The following is a 23665-nucleotide window of genomic DNA, read 5'->3' as shown; positions in this document are numbered from 1 at the left end:
GATGCCACCGCTTATGGCTCTTCACATAGAACGTGACGAAGATGCTCATTCAGTACAGTACAACGCGATAGCCAATCAATTCTCCACTTTCCATAAGAGCGATTTGATTGGTCAATGTGTGATCTTGTTGGATAATATTTTGCTTTGTGTTCATAGTAAGAATTATAAAAATTTTAATTCCACCACTTTTAAATAAATAAATAATTATTACACAAGTACATAATAAACATGATTGCGCATGATTAAAAAATTATTGAACAATTCGAATTTGATTACGCGCGTTCGCGTCTATGCGCATTTGTGCTCTGTTAGCCACGTATTATATAAATATTATATTTTTTTCAAAAAGAGCACTGAATTAATTTGCGCGTCGAGACGAATCCAATCGAGATTCGATGTGCCTGTAGCGTCGATGGATGAGGCACGTGAGTCAAATAAACTTCTCTTAAATGGCATGATCGTTGCGTTATAAATTACGCACGCTAGCTTTTGCATTGACAAATCGTGATTTATATTTCATAATCGTTCGTTTATATTTAATTTACACGAAAATTCTATAATATTTATTGTAATCATAAATAGACGTACGATTCGTGCTGTTAACCTAGAAATCTCACATTATTATCGTATCATAAAGATTTTTATGCGGTTATTTCATCGAACATGTCGATCTTAAACACTTTACATCGAGTGGGAGCGCTGCTGCGAGCGAGTTTGTCTTACAAGGTATGTTCCTGATGCAACATCTAGCAGCGATATGCAAACCAATCTTTTTAATAGATTTAATCCGTTTGCAGCCCGACCCGGCACGATCCATCGCGTTGTCGTTTACGCGCCTCTCTGATGGTACGGCAGCTGAAGCTGAGATAAAAAATGAGGATTCAGAGATAAATGAGAATTCAGAGATAAATGAGAATTCACAGGCAAATGCTCCTAAAATAGCAAAGGTGCCATTTATTCCTGTAGAGACGAGCATCCAGTACATGGAAAGTGATGGTAAAGAGTGTCTTGTGTAGTGTTTTAATTCGTGCTTGCAGAAATGTTTACATAAATTAAGTAATATATACTTACATAAATTAAAGCTTGCGACTTACATAACTTATGTAACTCGTAACACCGTTGCGTACATTGTATGAATACAGTTGCTGCGCATTTCAGCTTACAAGCAGACTTATGGCGACAATCTGGTATGGAAGCTGTACAGAAGGAATCACAAAGGAGCACTTGCGCCTAGGAAAACTCGGAGGACTTGCATAGTATGTACGCAAATTTCTCTATCGTGTACATGATGTAATTGATGTATTTCTAATAATGCTGCTTACATTAGAGACACGGTGTGATCTCCACGGGAAATCCCTGCCCCCTATGCAGAGACGAGTATCTTGTACTTAGTTATAGAAACGTGAAGCTGCTTGAACAGTTTATCAACAAGTACAACGGGCAGGTTCTGAGTTACTCGTAAGTTATCAATTTTTATTTATGTAATTGCAGGGTCGGGTAGTAACTAAAGTTAAATAATTAAAAATTATACGTTTGCAGGACAACGGGTATCTGTCAAAGAAAGCACAAAAAGCTTTTAGTTGCCCTAACTAGAGCGAAGGATTACGGGACTATCACATTTGATGTTCCTAGAAGACAGTACGACTATTCGGAGTGGAAGCCAGCGAATAATTAATTCTTAATTAGTTTTATAGAGCGTATAATACACTTATAACATAACATACTTTGCCACGTATTAAATATGGACGAGTCCAAAGAGCACACGGAGAAGATGGAATCCACGTTTGTGATAGTAGGCGGTGGTATCGCTGGGGTATCCTGCGCCGAGGCGCTGAGCTCTTTCGCCCCAGAGGAGAGCGTGATTTTGATCAGCGCCAGTTCCCTGGTGAAAGCCGTGAAGAACGTGACTCTACTGGGTACAAACATGATGCATTTCGACGTGAAGGAGGAAAACGCGGTGACTTTAGAAGAGAAGCACAAGACGCTGCGCGTCATCCACGATACCGTAGTCAAGATCGACACGGCTAACAAGCTGGTGGAGATCGGCAACGGCAAGGTCATAGGTTTCAAGGTACTGTGCGTCTGTACCGGCGCGAAACCCAAGCTGATTGAGGAGAACAACGCTTTCGTTGTCGGCATCCGCGACACGGAGTCCGTGATACAATTCTCGAGCAGACTCAAGAATGCCAGGAGAATCGTGATCGTCGGCAATGGCGGGATCGCCACCGAAATCGTGCACGAGATCAAGGGCGTCGAGACGATCTGGGTGATCAAGGACAAACACATCTCCGCGACCTTCGTCGATCCTGGAGCCGCTGAATTCTTTGTAAGCACGTTATCGTCCAAGTCGAACGAGACCAAGTCGGAAAGTGACAAAGACGTGCCAATTAAGAGGATGAGATACGTAGTGTCAGACTCCGCATCAAGTAAAAACGGAGCAGCTCTTGGTCCAGACTGGCGCAACAGTCTAGACCTAAGCGGCACGTCTTTTGCGTCTACGAACGTGAGCATCGAGTACGAGTGCGAGGTATCGAAGCTGCTCTCCGCCGACGAACGAAAACGGTTCGATCCTACGGAGCAGTGGCCGGTTTACGTGCAGCTGACGAGCGGCAAGATCGTCGGATGCGATCTGATCGTCTCGGCAACAGGCGTTACCCCGAACTCCCACATTTGCGGACTGGAGGAGCTGCGCCGGGGGGAAGACGCTGGACTGCTGGTGGATTGGAAACTGGAGACCTCGGAGAGGGATATTTACGCCGCTGGAGACGTGTGCACCGCGGACTGGCCGAAGGCGCAGCACTGGTTCCAGATGAGACTTTGGACGCAAGCTTACCAGATGGGTTGTTACGCCGCGAAGTCGATGGCCTCGGGTCTGTGGGGCGTGGAATTTTTCCAGGACGCTTGTTTCCAGCTCTTCACCCACGTGACGAAGTTCTTCAACTACAAGGTCGTCCTGCTCGGTTTGTACAACGGGCAGACTCTGGGAAATGATTACGAGATACTCTTGCGGACTAGCAAGGATCAGGAGTACGTCAAGGTTATTCTACAGAACGGCAGGATGCAAGGCGCGGTGCTCGTCGGGGAGACCGACTTGGAGGAGATGTGCGAAAATTTGATACTTGATCAGTTGGACTTGAGTAGGTACGGGGAGGATTTGTTGAACCCCGATATCGATATCGAGGATTATTTTGACTGATGTATCATGTCTCGTTTGCCAATAAACGTATCTGTTTGTTCGTTAAATCCTTTGCTTTATTGAATTTATCGTCGTTGTAAGTCCAATACCTATATGTCGCTTTTATTTGGCTCATATTTGAGATTTGTTATCACGGCTTGAACACGGATCTTACGATCGTTACAAAATCCTCGCAGTTTTTATTTACAGTCTTAAGTGTCGCAATTTAATTTCCGCGGGGAGCGAATTAGATTTTCCGTTAAACACAAAATAGATGTTAAATTTAATAATTCGAAATTTGATGACTCGCGCGTACGCAATTAATAGCTAACGACGTAACGTTATAAACCACGTTTACATACACAAAATATACAATTCGCATAATATATTAATATTTAATCTAACATAATCTCTTAAAATATATTACGGATAAAATTCCTTGTTATAAATAATACTTTGCTGTTACGATGTAAGCCTCTTAATTAGATTGCAATGAAAGTAATCTTAATACAAGCAATATTAGACTAATGATTAAATGATAAGAGATAAAACTTTTTTCTTTTCGTACTGTCTAAAAACATATTTTAAGGAATGTTAAGATATAAAAATTAATATACGGAGTGCTTCGTAAATTTAAATTTGTATTTGTACGATATGCCATAATTATCGTTATTATTAGAATATTATTAATAATTTCACGTTTCTCTTTCACGACATATTTTTGCCTGGGCGACAACGTGCGTTTATTTAAAAATAATGACTTCAAGATAATTATTTTCTTTTTCATCATGCTTTTTCATTTTTTATCAATAAACCTCACGTTCTTGTGAGCGGTTTTCGCATCTAACGTGACGTTACTTCGCATGTTAGATTTTTTCGGCGACGCCGAGCTGTGACTCGGACTTTTTTTAATACCATCTTCCTTTGTCGTTGTTGTCATTGTTGTTGTTGGTGGTGGTTTATCTGCATCGCTACTGCTGGCGATGCCTATCGGTTTGATATCTTTTTCCGTGCACTCTTTTGTGTTCTCGTTCAGCGAGAGATTCCTTATGTCGTTTGTCACTTCGATAACGGTGTTGTTAGAGCTGCTTATCGAACTTATCGAGCTCGCGTCCTTGCAGTCGCTCGAGTTTTTACTCTGCAATGTATTTCTCAAAGTTTCGATGATGTTCTGCATCTTGGCCAGCGACTCCACGATCGATTTCGTATCGTGATGTTGATACCGATGGCACAGCTTGTTCAACGTTTTCGTGGCGACTTCGATCTGCGTGATGCACGCGTTCACATCGTCCTGCTGATCTTGCATCATCATGAGGGTTTGATCGCCCAGCGTTACTTCCAACATCGACGTGTCCATGGGGAACTGATGGACGCTCTCGTTCAGCTGCTTCTTTACCGGTGTCATGTTTATCGAGATCCGACTGCTGTTCAGCGAGTCTTGGAACACCTTCGTCTCGTCGTAAGGTTCCCAATCGTAATCGATATCTCGCAGCTCCTTCACCGCTTCCTCGACGTCGCCGTTTCTCAAGCGATCCATCCAGTCCAGGAAGTCCATCGGTTGCCACAACGTTTCCATCGTACACGTTTTATCGCGAATGCGGATTACGGGTTGCAGATTCTTTTTTACTATTATTTGCTGTTGGTCGAATTCCTAAAATTTAAATTCAAAAAATAACATCCGAGCGCTGAAAGACTAAAAGCTTTGCATACATGTATATATAAACATTGCGAACTGAGACGTACGTAATGAAATCCGGCTTCTTTGCATCGTTGAGTCGCTTCCTTGACGAGTATCTGCATCTCATGCAGACTGATTCCGCCAGTGGTTATCGTTTTCTCGGTGAGTTTGCTCTTCAGCGCGCTTTCGACGTCCGCAGTTTTTTCGTTCAGGATATTCTCGAGCTCTTGTAGGAAATTCGACTTGTACGGCGTCAATTTAGCGTAATTTTCTTCCGACTGTATCTTTTTAATCTTATTGTTAGTTTCCACCTCGGTAGCGAGCAACTCTTTCTCCAGCTCCAACTCCTGCCTCCTGCGATTGATCTGCTCGAGTGCATACTTTTGTTCTTCCACGGTCGAGCCGAGAACTTCGATCTTACGCTCGTACGTCGACTTTTGCGAACTGAGTTGCAATTCCGCCTCGCGTCTCGCGCTTTCCAATTCCTTCATCGCTTTCTGCTTCGACTCCTCCAGCTCTGCTTTTAATCTATTTATTTAAAGGAAATTAATTAAGTTAAAGAAACGAAAATGTATAACGAAACGATCATGACACGCATATACTTCGCGATAAGAAAGGGATCAAGATGCACTTGTGCTGTTATTGTTACATAAGCATTCGTGCGTAAACATCACTAATAATCGGTTCGATAATGATCGGAAAATTGCAAAATTATTTGTCATTAACGATAATGGAGATAACGATCAAAAAACGCCAAACATCGTTTCGATTTGCTGCGAATTCTTTTCAATGGCGAATAAATTTGCTGTCGTTATCTCTTCTATATCGTTACTAGTGAGATAAAGGACGTTTCTCTTACCATCATTATCGAGAAACAACTATTAGAGATACAAGTGTCTACGACACCAACCGTAGTCCCCTGACTCTTTCGACCCCTCCCCTTAAGATTTTATGTCGAAAGATCTTTTCAGTTTTTTTTTCTGATTATATTTGTCGCAATGATACATACTTTTCCTCTTGGATCCTGAGAATCTCTTGATGTGCAAATTCAAAGTCTATCGTTTGCGTCGAGAGTTTGACGTTGCACGGCGACTCGTCGTACGGGTTCAGCACTTTAAAATAATGATTGCCGCCGATGACTAAACGATCGCCATTTCTCAGCACAATTTTCCCGGTTACTATCTGAAAAGTAATAGAGTTTTATTTGACAAAACACATTTTCACAGTTGAGTTATTATATTCATGTACTTTGATTATCTATTGTCATTACTTGGCCATTCACGTACGTGTCCCCATCCATTTCGGGCGTTAAGATCAATTTACCTCCGTTATTTTCAATGGAACTAAAAAAGAAGATTATATGTAACAAATGATCGCATACAAGTAAAATAACGTACAGGATCCGTAACATTCGAAGGACGAGAAATTAAATGTGTTAATCATGCATTGAAATTGAGTGTTCGATGAAAAGTGTTATATTTGTCCAGGTAAATATTTAACTTTCACCAGCAGTGTATGCATAAGCGTGTTTGTTTTACAAAGAAACAATAATGTATATAGATTTCCCTATAGATTTTGATGATAATAAGTACAATTTAAATATCGTATTCTAACTTTCTAATTTATTCTGATGTATCTTGTAATTTCTTAATGTATAATGAGAACATGGTTCTTCATGTTTTCAATTCTCCAATTAATATTTAAAAATAATTGTGTCAATAATATGCCAATTACTTTAATCATAATATTATTTTAATTATAACAATTTAGTCATAATGTAACTTGTCACATAGCTGATTTATAATCCCGTGATTTACAATATGACAATTGTCATTGTCAACAGTAAAATTATAAAAATACAAAATTATAAAGTACAAGAGAGTATTACAAGATGAACTATAATGATATAAATTTAATATAAATACATTTAGGAGAATGTAAATATGTAGAAAGTAGATAACATTTATATATAGAGCAACAAGAAATATGTTTCGCATTCTTTCTTCTTTTTAACAACGTTCCCTGCTGCGTGAATGACACCGTAACTTTCCGTTCTGTTTGATATTTTCTTTACTAAATATTATAGTATGAAATATTTTATCACAATATAAAATATATTTTATAATTTGTTACAAGAATCATTGCTTCTTTTTGTATTGCAATATTTTGCACTCTTTTTTCTTAATTGTACAAAAGTTATGCGGTGCATATGTTACAAGCAGAACTATTTTCGACAACGTGGGACGCACGCGACCATACAGCGAAGGCAGGCCACCGAAAATCAGTCTGATGGGGAACGTGTTAATAATAAATTCGTTATAAGAAAGGAATAAACTCGTTACAAACAAGCGATGCAATGCGTGCTGATAAATGAAAATACAAGAAAACAATAGTATAGAAAAAACTATTTGGTGCGCAAATTAATTGACTTCTTGAAGAAATTGAGCCTTTATTTACTTTCTTCTTTTCGGGAGGAGATACCTCAACTGCCCGACAGATGGAGAAAAATACTAGAAAAGGATGGCGAATATTTCGGAGTTTATTATTTTTTTGTAAGTAAAAACTCAATTTCTACAAACACGCACCGAATTAATTTGCGCATCTAATATATCTGGCATGAGAGGAGACATCATCGTTGCAAAAATGCTCACATCCTTTCCATCACTCACCCACGCATTCTCTCTTTCTTTCCCTTTGCCTAAAGCATCAAATGAAAAATCAAACACGCAATCCATGACTAACCAGTGTAGTTCCCTAACGAGAGGTCCGTCCAACATGATATCCAGCCTTTTGGAGGTGGCTTCGGGCCTGCTAGCTTTCCCGACACGAACTAAACCTGGAGGTATGAGATAGAGAAGCGTACCGGACAACATAGAATCGGCCGCGAGATTTACGAGACATGGTTGTTTATCTTTCTCATGGAAATCAATCTCGATGGCAATCCCGCAACGACGCAAGTATTTCAGCTCCGAGCTTTTCCTTTCCTCGGCTATCCGCAGCTTCTCACGCCAGCCCCTGCAATTATACGTGACTAACGATTAAGTTTTACCAGTCCAACGTGAATCACTACATTTACTAGCCAAACACTTTGCGAAACTCTTCGTCGCAGCCGCGACAGTTAAGCCGATGCTTCCTTTTTAAAATGCTGATCGAGATAAGCATGTGCTGAAGAGACAGTTATAACTGAACACTTGCCTCATCGGCAGTGGATCATATATAATACGTAGTATTGGTATTTAATAATACCAAACAATATTTCTACGATAACAACTCCACAGTTTTATGAGATTATAATATTATAATTCTTGAAAGATTTTTTTTCATAAATCTTACTATAAAGTTGAATTTTATAACTTTTCTAAAAATTAATAAGTAAATTAACAATGACTAAAGATTATGATAGATAAATAGGCGTATCCTGCAAGGTAATATCAAGATTATCCAGGATCCTGGAATTTATTTTTCATTTTATATAACAATCGATACGAGGGAGATAATCACGGCTTAATCTAAATTTTGTAAGTCATTCCAAATCGTCGGAGAAACTATTGAAATACTTTACTCACATCTGAGTGGCAGCCAGTTGCTCCTCCGTTTTTCTCAATTGGTCCTTTAGTTTATCGATTTCTTTTTGCTTTCGCTTGACTTCGCCATCGGACTGATGCATCGGCTCGATGCAATCAAGCAAGCGACGGGGTATGACTCCAAGTTGTTTCTCATATCCCTCACGCACCCCACGTAAACGTAGAACTTCAGCCTTTAATTCGCTGTCGGGATAAGTGAAATTATAGAATTACACATGCGTGTATCTGTGTGCGCGCGTGTGTATATATATTGTAAAATATATTCAAAATATATGACAATAATAAAATATTAATTACGCTTCCTCGTGTAATTTCTCTCATCATGTCCATGATAGATTTATGGTATTCTTTTGTTATATTATTATATATAGATTGGATTTTGAAGGATACTTTACCGAATTAGTCGGTCATGCGGATCCTCGTTGATACGAATTCGATTGACTATAGCTCTAGCTTGGCACGCGTATCGAAGAGTCGCCAGAGTCTCCTCCACGTGAATATTAGCCGGCGATACTGTGCCTAACATCGCTGTCCGTGAATTTCCTCCCAAACTTTCCTACAAGAAGATAATATAATGTAATGTAACAATAAAAATATATATATATATATATAGTATTTATATATATTATATATATATAATATTTTATATATTATATATTATATATATTATATATTATATATATATAATATTTTTGTTATACAATATACATATATATATGTATATGCGCGCGCGCGCGCGCACACACACATTTACATTTTATACGGAATAATACGAATAATTATATCGCTCTCGAAAAACGTATGAGGTATTGTGACATTATTTTCCGTTAGTTTTAACATACTACGTGTTTAATTTACATGTAAAAAAGATCAGTAATAAATATGCCAGCTGTTTTTTTTAAAACTTCCTATTTCGCCATATTGCATGTAAATTCCATGTTATCATAACATGTGGCCGGTTAAAAAATAACATAAAATTGCATGCAAAAAAGTTTCATAACTTCAGTATCATTACTTCCTGTTTTAAACACGTGTATGTTAACGTTAAAGTCGATATCTAGATAATGAAAGTCAAAAGATAAAAATTACACAAGTATTGTGCATATTATATTACATACGTCTAAGACGTCGAAGCACAATTATTGCGAATCTAATAATGTTATCATCGAATATCATTATCCATCTGTATAGTCATTCATCAATGGTTTAATTTTTATCATCAATGATTTAATTTCTTTACGATATCGATAAATATACGGGATGGTAAGATCTGAAAAAGATATTCTTTCTTTTATCTTTTAATTTTACGATTCTGAATGCGCGGATTTTAATCTTGCAAGCTTTTGACTTTTGATTCCAATCTCTGATGTTTCTATCTCGCAACTCGCAATTTTTATTTCTTGATTTGATACCTTCGATCTGTAAACACTTGTGAATTCACTTCAATCCGCGATTCAATTTCTTGTATCCATTCTCAGATAATAGCTTATAGCTAGAAGATTTAATAATAATAATAAATATGATTTAATAATAATAATAAATATAATTTAATAATAAAAAACATGAGACACATTCAAAATTTTTACGGTTATATACAAAATATAGATCATTTCTATTGATATAAAAAGATAATGAAAATAACAGAAAATATATAGATACATGGCATAAGTAATTATTCGATAACTGGCAACTTAACATCATATCATAATTACATATCAATTACGCGTATTACCGTAAAAATTATAAAATGATAATTATATAATGATAAAAAACTCGTTTGGAATAAAGAAGACAAAGATGTTAGGCCAGCAAGTCAAATTTTTCCGTTTGTGTCCTTGATAATAATGTCGCATTTGTTATCTGAACATGGAATTTACGATAGCCTGAAAATTTCCGTTCTATCTCGCAGACATTCATGTAAGAGCTTTTTATCGTTAAGCATGGAATAAATTTACACGTAAAAAGATCATTAACAATGCCATTTTAAGTATATAAAAATTCGACGCAGAAGACACCGTGTTGCATATTACATTACTTATTGATTAGTCGAGTGACCGAAGATACCAGAAAGTATTGCAAAAGTAGATATCATTTTTATTTACTATATTTTTATTCATTGCCTTTTACGGTCGTAAATAATGTTAATGCGTTTCTACAATAATTTGTGAGCTATTTCGGTAACTCAGTCTTGCATGTGATGAGTTTTGATACCATGTTTAATATAATATCGTAAATTACATCACAAAATTATCGTAAGAATAAGATTTCTATCGATTAGTAGATCCGAAACATGTTAATCATAAAAAACACTTGATTATCGAGATAACATATATTAATATTCTTATATAGTTATCTATATATCTAAGAATATTAATGAACATCGGTTTTCTATACATAATGACATACGTAAGGGTTTTATTTATTATTACTGAACGAGATTTCACGGATACTTCTCAGTCGATTAATGTATTCTGATAATCAAAATTATCTCTTTATATCTTATTTTTATCTTATTTTTTAATATTTAATATTTTTATTTTTATTATTTATTCTTTTTACTTGCATTTACATTTTATTGTCTTATTATACTTGTTTATGTTATCATATAATATTTGTTAATAAACTTGATTGTTATTGAGATACATTTTTACGATACCATTGTTGATCTGCTGCATCTACTGATTTTAATAAAACAACACTTCATTAAGATAAAAATGTTTAATGAACAATAACAATAAATATTTTGATTGGACCGGTGTACTTTATAATAACTTACAATTTATCGTCTTAGATTATGATCTTTGTGTCTGTTATTTATGCTTGAATAAGATTAACTGCAAAAAAAGATACGTAAAAATGACTCAGTGGAATCTACTGTTTTTCTCTTTTGTGTGTGCTGATGACAATTCTATGGTGAGAATAATTAGCAAGTCTCGTTCATAATTGTTAAGCTACACGTATTCATGAATCTATTCCTGTAGCACTTGCATTCTTCCAGCTAGAAATACGCAGTTAGTACATACGGAAAAAAAGATTGAAAAACATTATTGCAATTACTATTTATAATATAATTTCCAAAATAGTATCGCGATGTTTATTATTAATCAAGATAACGTACTCAACTCGAAACTCCTCGCTTTGCGTGGAGAGTGGAAAACGCATGCAAACCTATTAAACTTTTTTATTAAATTATTAAATTAATAACTAATTAATATTAAATTAATAACTTGTTTATTAACAATGCCCGCCGGCTAAAACCTTCTGAAAGTCACTCAGGAAGATGACCTCAATAATATATATCGAGGTCAAGGTTATCGGCGAGATGTCCCCTAATTACCGAAAAACCAAAGATAAAAGGATACTGATAAGATATAGTTATGGTAATGAAGAGATGAAGGGGCTCTTCTGGAGGAAATGGGAGCATAGGATGTGTAAAATATGTCAAGAAATTCAAGAGAATATGGAGCATATTTTAGAGCAATGCTGGGAACGAAAGAGAATAAAAGCACAGGGGAAGTTCTATCAAGCATGAAAATAGTCAAGAATTGAAGATACTGAAAAAAATTGAAGAAGCGAGAAGAAAAACGAAAAACAAGGGGAAGACAATCGTATTTAGAAAATTCATGTAAAGTTCATGTAAAATTCCTTGCATTCTTTTCTTTGTATATTTTTATATTTCGACCTTGAAGGAAAAGAGAACTAAAAATTTAAATCGCCTATTTTTGCATCCACGTAAACCGACTTTGCGTAAATCAAGAGTTCTGTATATTGAGAGCAAAGGCTACGGCAAAGAGGCAAGAACAAGCGTACGAAGAAAGAACGCACGCGCTGATACGCACGTAAGCACGCGCGCACGAGACTCTTCGTTCACGCGTGCGTGCGTGCGTGCGTATGTGTTACCTTTTGCGCGTCGCATAATCCGACCGAAACAGCGAAGGTGATTGGTGGAGCGGAAGGTGGGGTTCACCAGGAGCGCAAACGAGCGTACGCGGTTTCGAAGGACGGGAAGATGCGCGGCGGAAGATGCCGAAGAGAGAAGGGTGTGGGGATCAGGCGGACGGAGAACCGGTGAAGCGATGTGGTGGGAAAGGCTGACAGATAAACATTTATGTGCGTTAGGCGTCTACGCTTCGTAGTTAGTTCAAAGCGAGAGCAATCAGCGATCACGACGGGTCTCCACACTCGACGTTCTCTTCAACTGTGCAATCCGGAAAAGAACGGGAACCCATAAAACGGGTAAAAAGAAGAAGAGGAAAAATAAAAGGGCAGAAACGGGAGAAGAAACTTTCTCGCGTTTTCTCTACCACGTGTTTACCTCGACTTGCAGCTAATGCAATTGTTCGACTCGACTGTGCAAGTCGAAGAGTTTCTTCAAGCAAGGAAGAACGATTCGAGATCTATTTGAGAAAAAATAGAAAGTCTGTCTCTCTGCAAACGCTGCTGATGGGAGTTGCAACGATTTACGCTGACAACTCCAATTTGATATCGTCGTCAATTTAATATTCTTCACTGATCGATCAAATCACCATGGATTTCGTTTACATACCGGAAGTGTTTACCTACGGGTATTCGAGAAATGCGCAGTACCGCGACTACGAGCAGCCGTGGAACCGGGACTACTTAAAGTGCAGCAGTAGCAGCAGTGAGTATATATATATAGCTTTAATGAGCTCGTATCTTTCTGCGTTATTTATCAATATTTTGTAACGTGATTTTGTAACACGACGATGTTTGTGGAAGCAGGATGATCATATCACTTATATAAAATAATAAGATTCAACAAATCTTCATATTTACAGAGTGAAAATTAAGCTAACTTTTTTTAATGGCTTGTCCTTGACTTAGCATTTGATAACTAGCTGTGGAGTTAGCAGTAGCAATAATAATAATAGTAGCAGTAGTAGTGAGTGATAAGTAACGTATGGACGCTTCGTCGTGAATTACACAGTTCACGCTTGCAAACGCGTTCTCTTAAATGGATGTAGAAGACGTTAATTTTGCACTGTCTTATCGTTTTCGTTAACTCGAAATCGATTTTTTTTTTAATAAAAATGCTAAAAATCCAAATAAAATTTATTTAATAAAAGCGAGAAAGAAGAGAGAGATTAAAAAAAGAGAAAGAGAAAAATAGATATTTTTTTTCTACATTGAATAAAATGATGAGATGATGAGATGAATAACTTCCCAAGAACACAACAATTTAATGATGTTTACAACGTGATTTCTGGGAGCGCTTTAACAATCTCAATGTAAATAAAATCTAAATTTAAGTCGATTGATAAACAAAGTATTTTTATATTCCTAATTATATTTATTTGTTTTATATATAATCGCATTTTTAACTGCTGTTTATAAAATAACATAATAAACAACACATATATACATATATATTTTGTAGGAAGAGATCTCTGTTGCAGAATTTACAAGTTACCTTAAGTGATGGTATAACTGCGACAAGACGTCGTATCTTATCTGCGATTTTGTTGTCAGTATGCATCGAATAATCTTTGCAGCTCAGATATTCAGAGAAACACGTGTAGCGGATGTGTCAAGTGTACAATTGTTTCGTCAACAGAGTAATTTAAGATTGCAATAAGTATCTGAGATATATTCCGACATTAAAAGTAATATTATATATAAAATACACCGAGGCATTCCTCCGTTAATCGAAATTTATAATCATTACGACTAAAGACTAAGTACTTTCCATTTATTTATTTTTATTTATATTTGCTCTACGTGAAGAGAAAACACAAGCCAAATGATTGAAACATCAAAAAAAGATCCAATGGAAAACAATGCTTTATCCAACCCTAACATATTGTGTTTGTAAAACAGTATTTGTCCAGACAGAATGTGATATTATCTATAGATTGATAGTTAATTTGTTCTACATTATAATATATGAGTTATCATGAAGTATGTAAGTAGATGATATCCGAGATAAAACATGGATGATATTGATATTAGTGAGATAAACGGAGCAAGTTGCAGGAAGAAATTAATCATGATATGATTGGCAGTTCTGCGCAGAAATTGCGGAAACTTTTATCGGATGTTATAAAAAAATTACAGAAAGTATAATCGCTCATTACTTTTATTATATTGTGTGCTCGACTAAATGATATTTACTCGTGGTGCTTTTGCACTTGCACTTCCATTCCATTTGTTTATGTCTACGGACAGAATCAAAAGCGTATATAAGCCTATATACGTTTATATCATTAAAGGTAGCGATAAAGAAAGTATTGTAATATAAATATTGCAAAATAATAAAATTACATGGATAAAAATGAAATAAATAAGTGACTTGTATAAAATAATAAGATTCAACAAATCTTCATAAATGTACATATCTTTGCAACAATACAAATGCGTCACCGACCGTAACTACCTGCATCTATGAGAATTGAAAAACATTACATGCATATATGTATTCACCATGTTAGATGATGCAGATTTGAAATAATGACCGCGCCAACACGTGCTTCGGTTAATAAATTCCAATTATAAAAACGATATGCTGCGTAGGAGCCGAATCATCAATTGCAAATAATCCGCATCGTCATATATCTTGATCATACATTATCGTCATGTGTCGTCGTATCACTACAATCTAAGTGTATATCATGCATCGGAAGAATATATCATCGCAAGACGGAACAGTCGCGTTATCAAGAATCTGTACTTTTGCACAATATCGTGTTTGTACAGTCGTAATAGCGATCGCGTTATACGTCGACATGTCTATCTACAACCACGATAATTTTCTCCTTGAATAAACAAATATTCGTGGAACTATTTGCGGAACTATTCGTGGCAATGTACATTCATCGCTGACGATAACAAACATACATTTTTGTTTTTTTTTTTTTTATGGAAAAAAATAACACGTGTGCATTCTCATGTGAACGAGATTCTGTTTGCACTGCGTTGTAATCAGATAAACAGTTACATAATTATGCGAATCGATATAGACAACGTGGAATGTTTATTTTCGAAATGCGTATTTCTACAATATTCGCACTGCATATTTGTTTTCCGTTTCATGTTCCGAGCGCGTACATGGTGGCAGTGATACGCGACGCATACATACGTGTACTGTCTCATACGTTCAGCTCGATTTTAACGTGAATAAATAAAAAAACGTCTTTATGTTATCGCAGATAAGATACTCGAGTTGTGCGATATCAGATAAAATCGAATATCGCCAATATTGCGAACTTTGATGCGTGTCTGTAGGAAGAGGGGAGGGGAAAAATGCGTATGTCGATTGTGAAAAGATAAAAAGATAATGATCTTATCTTGTAAATCAATAAAAATGCGATATATAATTGTTCAGAATACTGACACTATTATTTTATTCTTAAACTTGATTTATTATAGTTCTACGTAATTAAGTATATTAATTTTGACGAGTTCTTTGTTAAACTTGGAGTTGAACTACTTTTGCGTTATTTAATCACGCATGTATTTATCGACAATGAAGAAGAAATCCGAGTAAAATCTTGCATGGATTATTACGTGAGGCATGTAGAGAAATATTAAACGTTTCTTCGTGAAAATTTACACAAGAGATCGTATATCAATAAAAAAAGAATAAAGAATTTTGCGAGAATTTACAACAACGCGATAATTCGCGTTACACGATCTCAGTTGTTTCAGCGTGAGTATGTTATTCTGCGATACACACATATCTATTTTTAGTGTCGGTCTCTTTGGACGACCAAATAGTACATGACCAGAATCGCATTTCAGTCTTCGCGAGAGAGCTCTCTTTATCAATTCGCAAATTAATTTTTAAATCCAAAGCGCGATGATTCGATTTAATCTCGTTATTTACTACATTTCTATAAATTGTTCCACGTTAAAATTAGTTTATTTTTCCTCAAAGAATATTTTGAGAAGAAATGTGGAATATGAATAGAATAAATGGAATAAATAGAATGAATAGAACAACATGCGGAATATTCAAGTATGAAGTGATGCATCATATCTTCTAGTTTTCCGAATGTAAATTGTTCTTCATCAGATTAATCATCTGTCTAAGTATAATCACAACTGATGTTTTGCGACATGCTCCGGAAACGATGCATAATGGTACATTCTAATTATCAAGTCAAGTCAGGATGTTAGGAAAAAACGATGAATTTGCATGATTAAATAATGATATGATTGTCCGGCGCCACACAAGTGAATGCGTGCAAGATCGCATGTCGGAAAACCTCTTCCTTCTCCCGCCTTCCGCTTCAACGTTGGAATTTTTTTCTAATTAACACATTAAATGCCATGATGCCTGGTGTTCTACTGTCTCTCGCATGTCTCGTTAAGGCACATACAAAGTGAAATCAATTGCACCTAATGCGTATAACATACTAATAAAGAGCAAATTGACAACACTATATTTGACAATTAATGTTTGTTAAAAGAATCATTTGCTCAAATTGTTTGTTATTTGTTTGAATATTGGACCAAGACGTTAATGGGCATATTTGCAAACTTGAGAAATGTAAATGCAATAAAATAAACACGGACGCGCGCGCGCGCGCACGTGTATGTGTGTAATCATTTCAGCAATTTTACAACCACAATATAAAAGAAAAATGTAGAGCAAGTATGTTCGTTTGCTTCGAATTATTTAGAAAAATAGTTCAATTAGATCTGAAAAGTATACGCAAGATATACTGTGCAACGATGCATGTGATTTACGCTAACCAGAATGCTAATGTTAGCGAAATAGCTGAATATTAATAAGCTTTTTGATTCGCGAATTTAAGATCCGTTTTCCTTGAACAATACTTTAAGTTTCCAGTATTCACGAATTGCGCCATTACGTTTATCGAGAAAATATCACATTGTAAATATTCATGTTGGTAGTATCTGAACTGGAATAAATATCGAGGAATAAATAAACCGGTTTAACCGGCAGACTTTATATAACTTGTAAATACTGCGTAGTCTTCTGACACGTTCGATTTTCTTCGTCAGAAAGAGAATATTTTAGAAATAATATAGAAATAGATTAAAGACATTGCGTTCTTTTGGTAGAAAAATCATCTGTAGTACATACATTCCTGAATTTTTCCTTGATGAAAAAATGGAGATATAAGTATTATAAACAATTATCAACGAATTAAGATCGAATCAAGTTAAAATACTAATAAAAAGATTAGGGAGATTGATTATGCTTTGTTTTATGTTGTTAATAGGAAAATCAGCGGAACATCAACGCGCGATGCAGCAGCAGTATAAAGAAAGCTGTTATTTGTGCAAGGAAACGAAAAGAAGAAACTTGGCGGTTTATATAAGGAGTAAATCACGAAGTGACTCCTGTCATGGAATCCACGAGGAAGAAGAAGAGATCGATGCAATACACGGCGAGAAGAAAAACGCAAGTGTCAAGCAAGAAAAATGTGTGACATCATCGTGCAATACAGACGCACGGAAATCTTAATAATTCTTTCAAACAATGAACAATAACGGTAACATTAAGTTTAAGGGGCATAACGTGCACACAGAATACGTAAATACGTACGTGTACGTAAATTAACAATTAACGATATGAAACCTGTGCTTATTATTATTAAGTCTCCTATCTCTTCATTTTTAAAGTATGTTTATATAATATTATAAGAGAAAACGGACATAGTCTCATAAGACTTTTTTATATTTTATGTGTATATATAATCAATTATCTTTTAAAATGAAGATATAGCTTTAATTAAGAATACAGATTCAGACTAAGATTTTATCGATATATAATCGCTGTGAGCGACAATATTTTAAGTAACGAAAGATTAATACGAAGCATATACTTGATACAATTGCGAGCAAGAAACATCATTTTGGTGTTCTTAAATCAGTTTCAGCACTGCTATTCATTATTGGCATTTTTACTGATTTTCTTGAACATATTAAGTATGCAAATTCGACATTTTTCTTTAAATTTGAATCATTTAATAATTTTTATCTAAAAAAAATCGCTTGGCTATGTCGCATTTTATAGACATTAATTGCAGCACATTAAAACCATAATATATTGAGAAATATTAATACTTATATCTAAAATGATTATTAAAAAGAGGTAAAACTAATAAAGACACCAAACTAATTTAAACACCTAATGTATCAAAAAAATCAGTGAGAATACTAATGTATCCTAATGAATAATTTTCCTAAAAACTTTTAACTTGTACAAAGGAAAGAATGGAGAAAGAAGAGATCTTTATATTTTTTATGTTACATGTAACGAATATTTTATCGTTACGTTTGTTACCAAAATTAGCAATAAACTGCGGACAAAAATACGCGATAAAGTATTTAACTGGTTTGTAGAGCCTGCAGAACTTCAATATCCTTAACTTTGAATTTTCGGACAAAAGTTTTTGATTTTGATAAATATATGATCTCAACACATTATGTACGGATCATGGAATATGTCGCGTTTGCGCTAAAGTACATTACAAAGTGATGATTAATCTCATTCTTACGTTTCGTTCTAAATGCATATAAAATTTATAATTTATAAATTACATGTGAATCTCTAATCGATAATTATGTAGAAAAACAAAAAACAAATGCATATGAAAGAAAGCATTATTCTGCCAAAAAAAGCCCATAAAGCAAACGTGTACTGTACCGAATATTTTATCATTTTAAGATCAATTAAAAGTTAATGGTTTGTCGTAATTGTAAAAAAGTAATTTTCGTATCTGTACATATATATTTTAATATATAAGTCCATAAGTGTATATAAAAAGAGCCGAGTGCATTTATTAAATTATATTTCTTAGGACAGACAAGTTTTGAGAACAAGTTTGAATAAAATAGAATGCTGTACAGAATGTGTTAAGATGTGATACTACTAGATATGATACTACAATCATTAGAGTGTTCGTTTGATATGTTAAGTATCAAACTTTATTAATTATTGGTTATGCACTGGTCATTTAATACAGAAAGGAGGAGAATGTCCTCAAATATATATAAATGTAACATATCAATGTAAAAGACGTGATAAAATGACAATATCATTTTTTTATGAAAGCTGCTTACTACAAAGAATACTTTTCATTTTGATAAAATTTTAGAAACCGCATGATTGGACAAGTTAGATTCTAACTATGAAAACAAATGAACAAGGTGCTTAATGTAACCACAAATTTTAGATTACAGTTGTCGTATCTAGGACAGTAACTGTACGCATATCCAGAACTGTCTGTCTTATATAATGGTAGCGTGCATATGTAAGAATAGACGTAAGATTTGAAAATGTAATCAAGTACATTATAATGCAGGCCTCTAAAAATTGAATGCATAAGACTGAATACGCAATTGTGCTTGTAAAATGTAGCGAGGGGTTTACCTAAGATATTAAAAGAATAAGCGTGCATGTATATTATGATACAATAATGTATAGAAGAATGAATTTAGGTGTACATAATACTGTTAATGTGTACAATATAATACCACGATAACATTGTATAATAGTGTCATAATATTATATTTAATTTGAAAAGAGAAAAAATTATAACCAGAAAGATAATTTTAGAAATGAATGCCGAATTAGAATAAAGCTAGCATTATCTTTACTTGTCAATGTTTTGGTGTAATAGTTAAGAATTATGTTTAGATTATTATATTGTCAGATATAATACAATCAAGTATTATTATCACAACTCTATTTTTATTTCATATACCTGCATAATTTAGCACATCTTTGACCATAACATAAAACATTTAAAAATATAAAGATCCTGAAGCTCTCAAGGAGTGGCGATTATGAGATAATAACTCTGACGATTTTGTTAGAGTAACAAAAAATACATGAATAAAGTACTTACCTTTAGTAGCCAAGTCAACACCGATTCGCGATATGGCACGAAACCTTGCTTACGATTGCTCGTGTTCTCTGTGAGCGACGCGATCACCTTCCCCAACGTCAGCAACGATTTATTGATGGATACACCTTCCTGCGAAACAAGTATGACGAATTGTTCATTGTTATCGAGCATGTAGTTCTGATTAAATCGCTGCATCGAGAACAAACCCTTAATCTCTCGCCGGTGGCGGAAGTCTGACTCAATCTCTCGCTACCAGCTAAGTCGACTAGATTAATTTTGCTACGGCGATTGGCGTCGAGCGACTTGCAGTCCAATCGGTCGCCCGAGTGTGCTTGAGTTAGTATAATACTGAAAATGCTGTGGGATCGCGAGCTCTTCTCGTTCATGCCAGTCGCAGCCGTCGCTCTCTGGGAGTTTCCTACTTTCAACCAAGCCTGAAACATCAACATCAATAAGAAGTTATTCACAAATTCATAGTTTTATATATATTTTATTATTATTATATTATTTATTATTATTATATATATTTTATATATAATTCTTTTATATATATTTAAATTTTTATAGCACAATCGTAATTCTATTCCGTAGTCACAAAACAAGGTACCTGTAAGTCTTTGTAGTTTTGCACACAGTGCTGGCTCAGGTCTACGACATAAGGACCGAAGACGGGATGCTCTCTTACTTTGAGAGGCGCCTTCTTCGATCCATTGCTCATACTTGCCAAGAGATCGTGTATCTTCTCGTTGTAGATCTCGAAATAGCTGATCTCCACAGTGGTCTCAATCTGCTGATTGTTACGCGCTTGCGTAAATATCTCCTGGCAAAATCTCGGTGTGATACCGACCCTTTCGTCGAACGGTACCGCACCTAATTGCGCAGGCTCTGTGCCCATTAGACTGTAACTTTTCCCGGACCCTGTCTGTCCATACGCGAACAAGCAGACGTTATATCCCTCAAACGCATTGTGCACCAACGGCAGCACCATGTTAAGAAAAACGACCTCTTGGCTGGCATGACCAGGTGTGGATGGGTCGTCATGCGAGACGAAGCAATGGTCGTACATGAAGGTGTGAAGTGCTGCCTCGCACTCCACCGTAACGTTTTGACCGCTCCCTTGCACGACCGATGTGACTTTTGGATCATTCAGTTCTCTGAAAATATATTCAGATATTTATAATGTGATGCCATTTGCTATAAATTGAAAACTGCAGTCTATCAATGAAAATTCATCTTCATCAATTACAATTATGTTACTTCATTGAACTTCCTGGTCGCAACCAGGAAGCTTCTTGTCACTTTGGCCCTACGTTATGTCCGTAAATTGTACTCACTTGGAACTTAAGGGCCTAATGCGTATTCCGACAGTGAGATTACTAGTTTCCCCTTCGTATATTGTTTGTTCCCCGACCATTACATCATCAGTCTTGTGAGGAGTTTCCAAGTGAACGGCGTTGAAACAATCAGGTGTGCTTTGTGTTAAAGTATGGTCACTGAAGTAACGTTTTACAGGCGTCCTTGCGGCAGGCAAAATGTTGAATTTTGTATTAGCGCTAAGCGTATTTGTCGTTTTCGAATGCTTGGGCGTACAGAACTGTACACTCATCGGTTTGTCATTGGACGAGCTATTCACAAATTTTGTCCTGATTGGAGTCTTCAACTTTTCGGTGGACATAACATTATTACAAACTGATTTTTCTTGTTTCACAATTGTGTCTTGCTTTACACTTGTAGATTTGGGACATGACACTTCTGTATCATGTAATTTATCTGTGGCCTCCGTTACTTCCTGTTTCGACAAAGCCTTCTGTCCAGGACATTGCACTTTTTTGTTTGCACTCTGATTTTTGACCGGAGCAGATAGTTCGTTAGATAAGGACGAATGCAAATTTCTCTTGCTGCAACATAAAAATTAAAACTAGTTTACTCACATTAGTATAAAAAATAATATCAAGTAATATTATATGATAAATTTAATAATAACAAATGTATGATAAAAAATACATGAAAACAAGAAGCTTTAAATGAAATCCTTTTGGCAAAAAGTATGTTAAAAAAAAGAGAGGTAAACAAACATATTAAATTTTTAAGTTATAACTACAAATAAAAATATATACATCTTATTCACTCTATAACAATACCATCTTTAACTATACTATGATTTTTTTCATTTTGACACAATAAATAAAAAGTTTTAATTCTCAAACAATATGCACAACGGTCGTTGATGAGGAACATTAGTGAAGTGCTTACTCTTTTAACGCGGGAACGGCATTTTCCTTGTTAGAATTTCTCGGGGAAGTTGAAAAAATAGCTTCACAGTAACCGTGACTTGTGGATTTCAAGCTATGATGAGACATCTTGATAAAAATCACGAAAAACTATTTTACGAATCCTCCAAAAGATATTCATGCAGGAAAATTTGATTTTTGCGACCTAACTTTACGAAGCCCGGGCTTTTGACCATAGAATACGAAGAAGATATGTAGAACGACAATGAGGTAAAAATTTGGGAACCTTAGGGCGGTATTCACAGTCCGTTCTTATAACGACATAAAGTATGGGCTCTTGCACACAGGACGCGACAACACGACACCGGTGACCAATTACCATCTTGCTTTCTTACCAATGCCAATCACAAGATCTAATGGCATGTAATGAATCTAATGGCAAAATACTGTTAATTTCTTTTTTTATATATCTTTTTTATAAAGATTACAGTATATATTATAGATATATATTATATATTATAAAGATATCTATTTCTGCGGAACGAATGAGCATTCTCATCAGCCAACATCCATACCACAGTATAAGGATATACAGTAGGGACAAGCACCCGTTTTCGAGTCAGCCGCGCAGTTTGCTTGCGCATCCCAAGCGGCCATGTTCTTGGGCGGCTTCCAATCCCGTTCAAAGTAAAGAACGCACATTATCTCCGTAACTGTGATCACATATAGATAGAGAAACATAACCAAACATAAAAATTCGTATATTGTATTGTATTGTTTGTTTTGTGCTTTTGTTAAAAACAATGTCTAAGAGAATACATCGAGTGTGTGCGATGCAAAATTTTGCAAATTATTATTATTTTTATTTTTATTTCCAAAAGAGAAAGAAAGGTATGCATTACTTACTTAAAATATGTAAGAAAACACATAGCGGTGGTTTCTAATATTATTGATACGCTACTTGCCGCCCGAAGACATGGCGGATCGGCTGAAAAAGATCAAAGGTGCCGACGCTCTTTGTCCCTACTGTATATCATCATACCGTGTCCATACTTTATGAAGTCTCCCACAAGGAGTATTACCGGTAACTTTGATTTGTCGACAATCAATTTTTTTCCTTTTTGTTTTTGTACGGTCAGAATAACGATTTGGTA

At 35.5% G+C, this 23665-nt stretch overlaps 4 protein-coding genes across 4 annotated transcripts; 3 read left to right on the top strand and 1 right to left on the bottom strand.

The window, feature by feature from the left end:
- Positions 1–380: 380 nt before the first annotated feature.
- On the top strand, positions 381–1708 carry LOC105276584 (28S ribosomal protein S18b, mitochondrial). Its single transcript, XM_011334320.3, has 5 exons — positions 381–726; positions 798–996; positions 1159–1256; positions 1328–1458; positions 1540–1708. Exons 1-5 carry the CDS (start codon positions 664–666, stop codon positions 1673–1675), a joined length of 627 nt encoding a protein of 208 aa, XP_011332622.1. The 5' UTR covers positions 381–663; the 3' UTR covers positions 1676–1708.
- On the top strand, positions 1707–3240 carry LOC105276585 (pyridine nucleotide-disulfide oxidoreductase domain-containing protein 1). Its single transcript, XM_011334321.3, has one exon. The coding sequence runs from the start codon at positions 1742–1744 to the stop codon at positions 3194–3196; it is 1455 nt and encodes a 484-aa protein (XP_011332623.1). The 5' UTR covers positions 1707–1741; the 3' UTR covers positions 3197–3240.
- Positions 3235–22755, bottom strand: LOC105276616 (kinesin-like protein KIF14). The gene is made up of 12 exons (XM_026974181.1): positions 22534–22755; positions 21615–22178; positions 20888–21434; positions 20487–20714; positions 20281–20409; positions 8833–8993; positions 8420–8620; positions 7596–7868; positions 6124–6196; positions 5863–6035; positions 4919–5381; positions 3235–4826 (listed from the first exon to the last, which is right to left on the bottom strand). The coding sequence occupies exons 1-12, from the start codon at positions 22638–22640 to the stop codon at positions 3972–3974; spliced, it is 3774 nt and encodes a 1257-aa protein (XP_026829982.1). The 5' UTR covers positions 22641–22755; the 3' UTR covers positions 3235–3971.
- LOC105276583 lies at positions 12519–20115 on the top strand. The gene is made up of 2 exons (XM_011334319.3): positions 12519–13079; positions 17647–20115. Exons 1-2 carry the CDS (start codon positions 12965–12967, stop codon positions 17889–17891), a joined length of 360 nt encoding a protein of 119 aa, XP_011332621.1. The 5' UTR covers positions 12519–12964; the 3' UTR covers positions 17892–20115.
- Positions 22756–23665: the final 910 nt, after the last annotated feature.

This window comes from Ooceraea biroi, chromosome 12, assembly GCF_003672135.1.
Source record: "Ooceraea biroi isolate clonal line C1 chromosome 12, Obir_v5.4, whole genome shotgun sequence".
In the NCBI taxonomy this organism is placed as follows: domain Eukaryota; kingdom Metazoa; phylum Arthropoda; class Insecta; order Hymenoptera; family Formicidae; genus Ooceraea; species Ooceraea biroi.
Note: the sequence above shows the minus strand (reverse complement) of the source record. Positions and strands in the feature narration are given on the sequence as shown.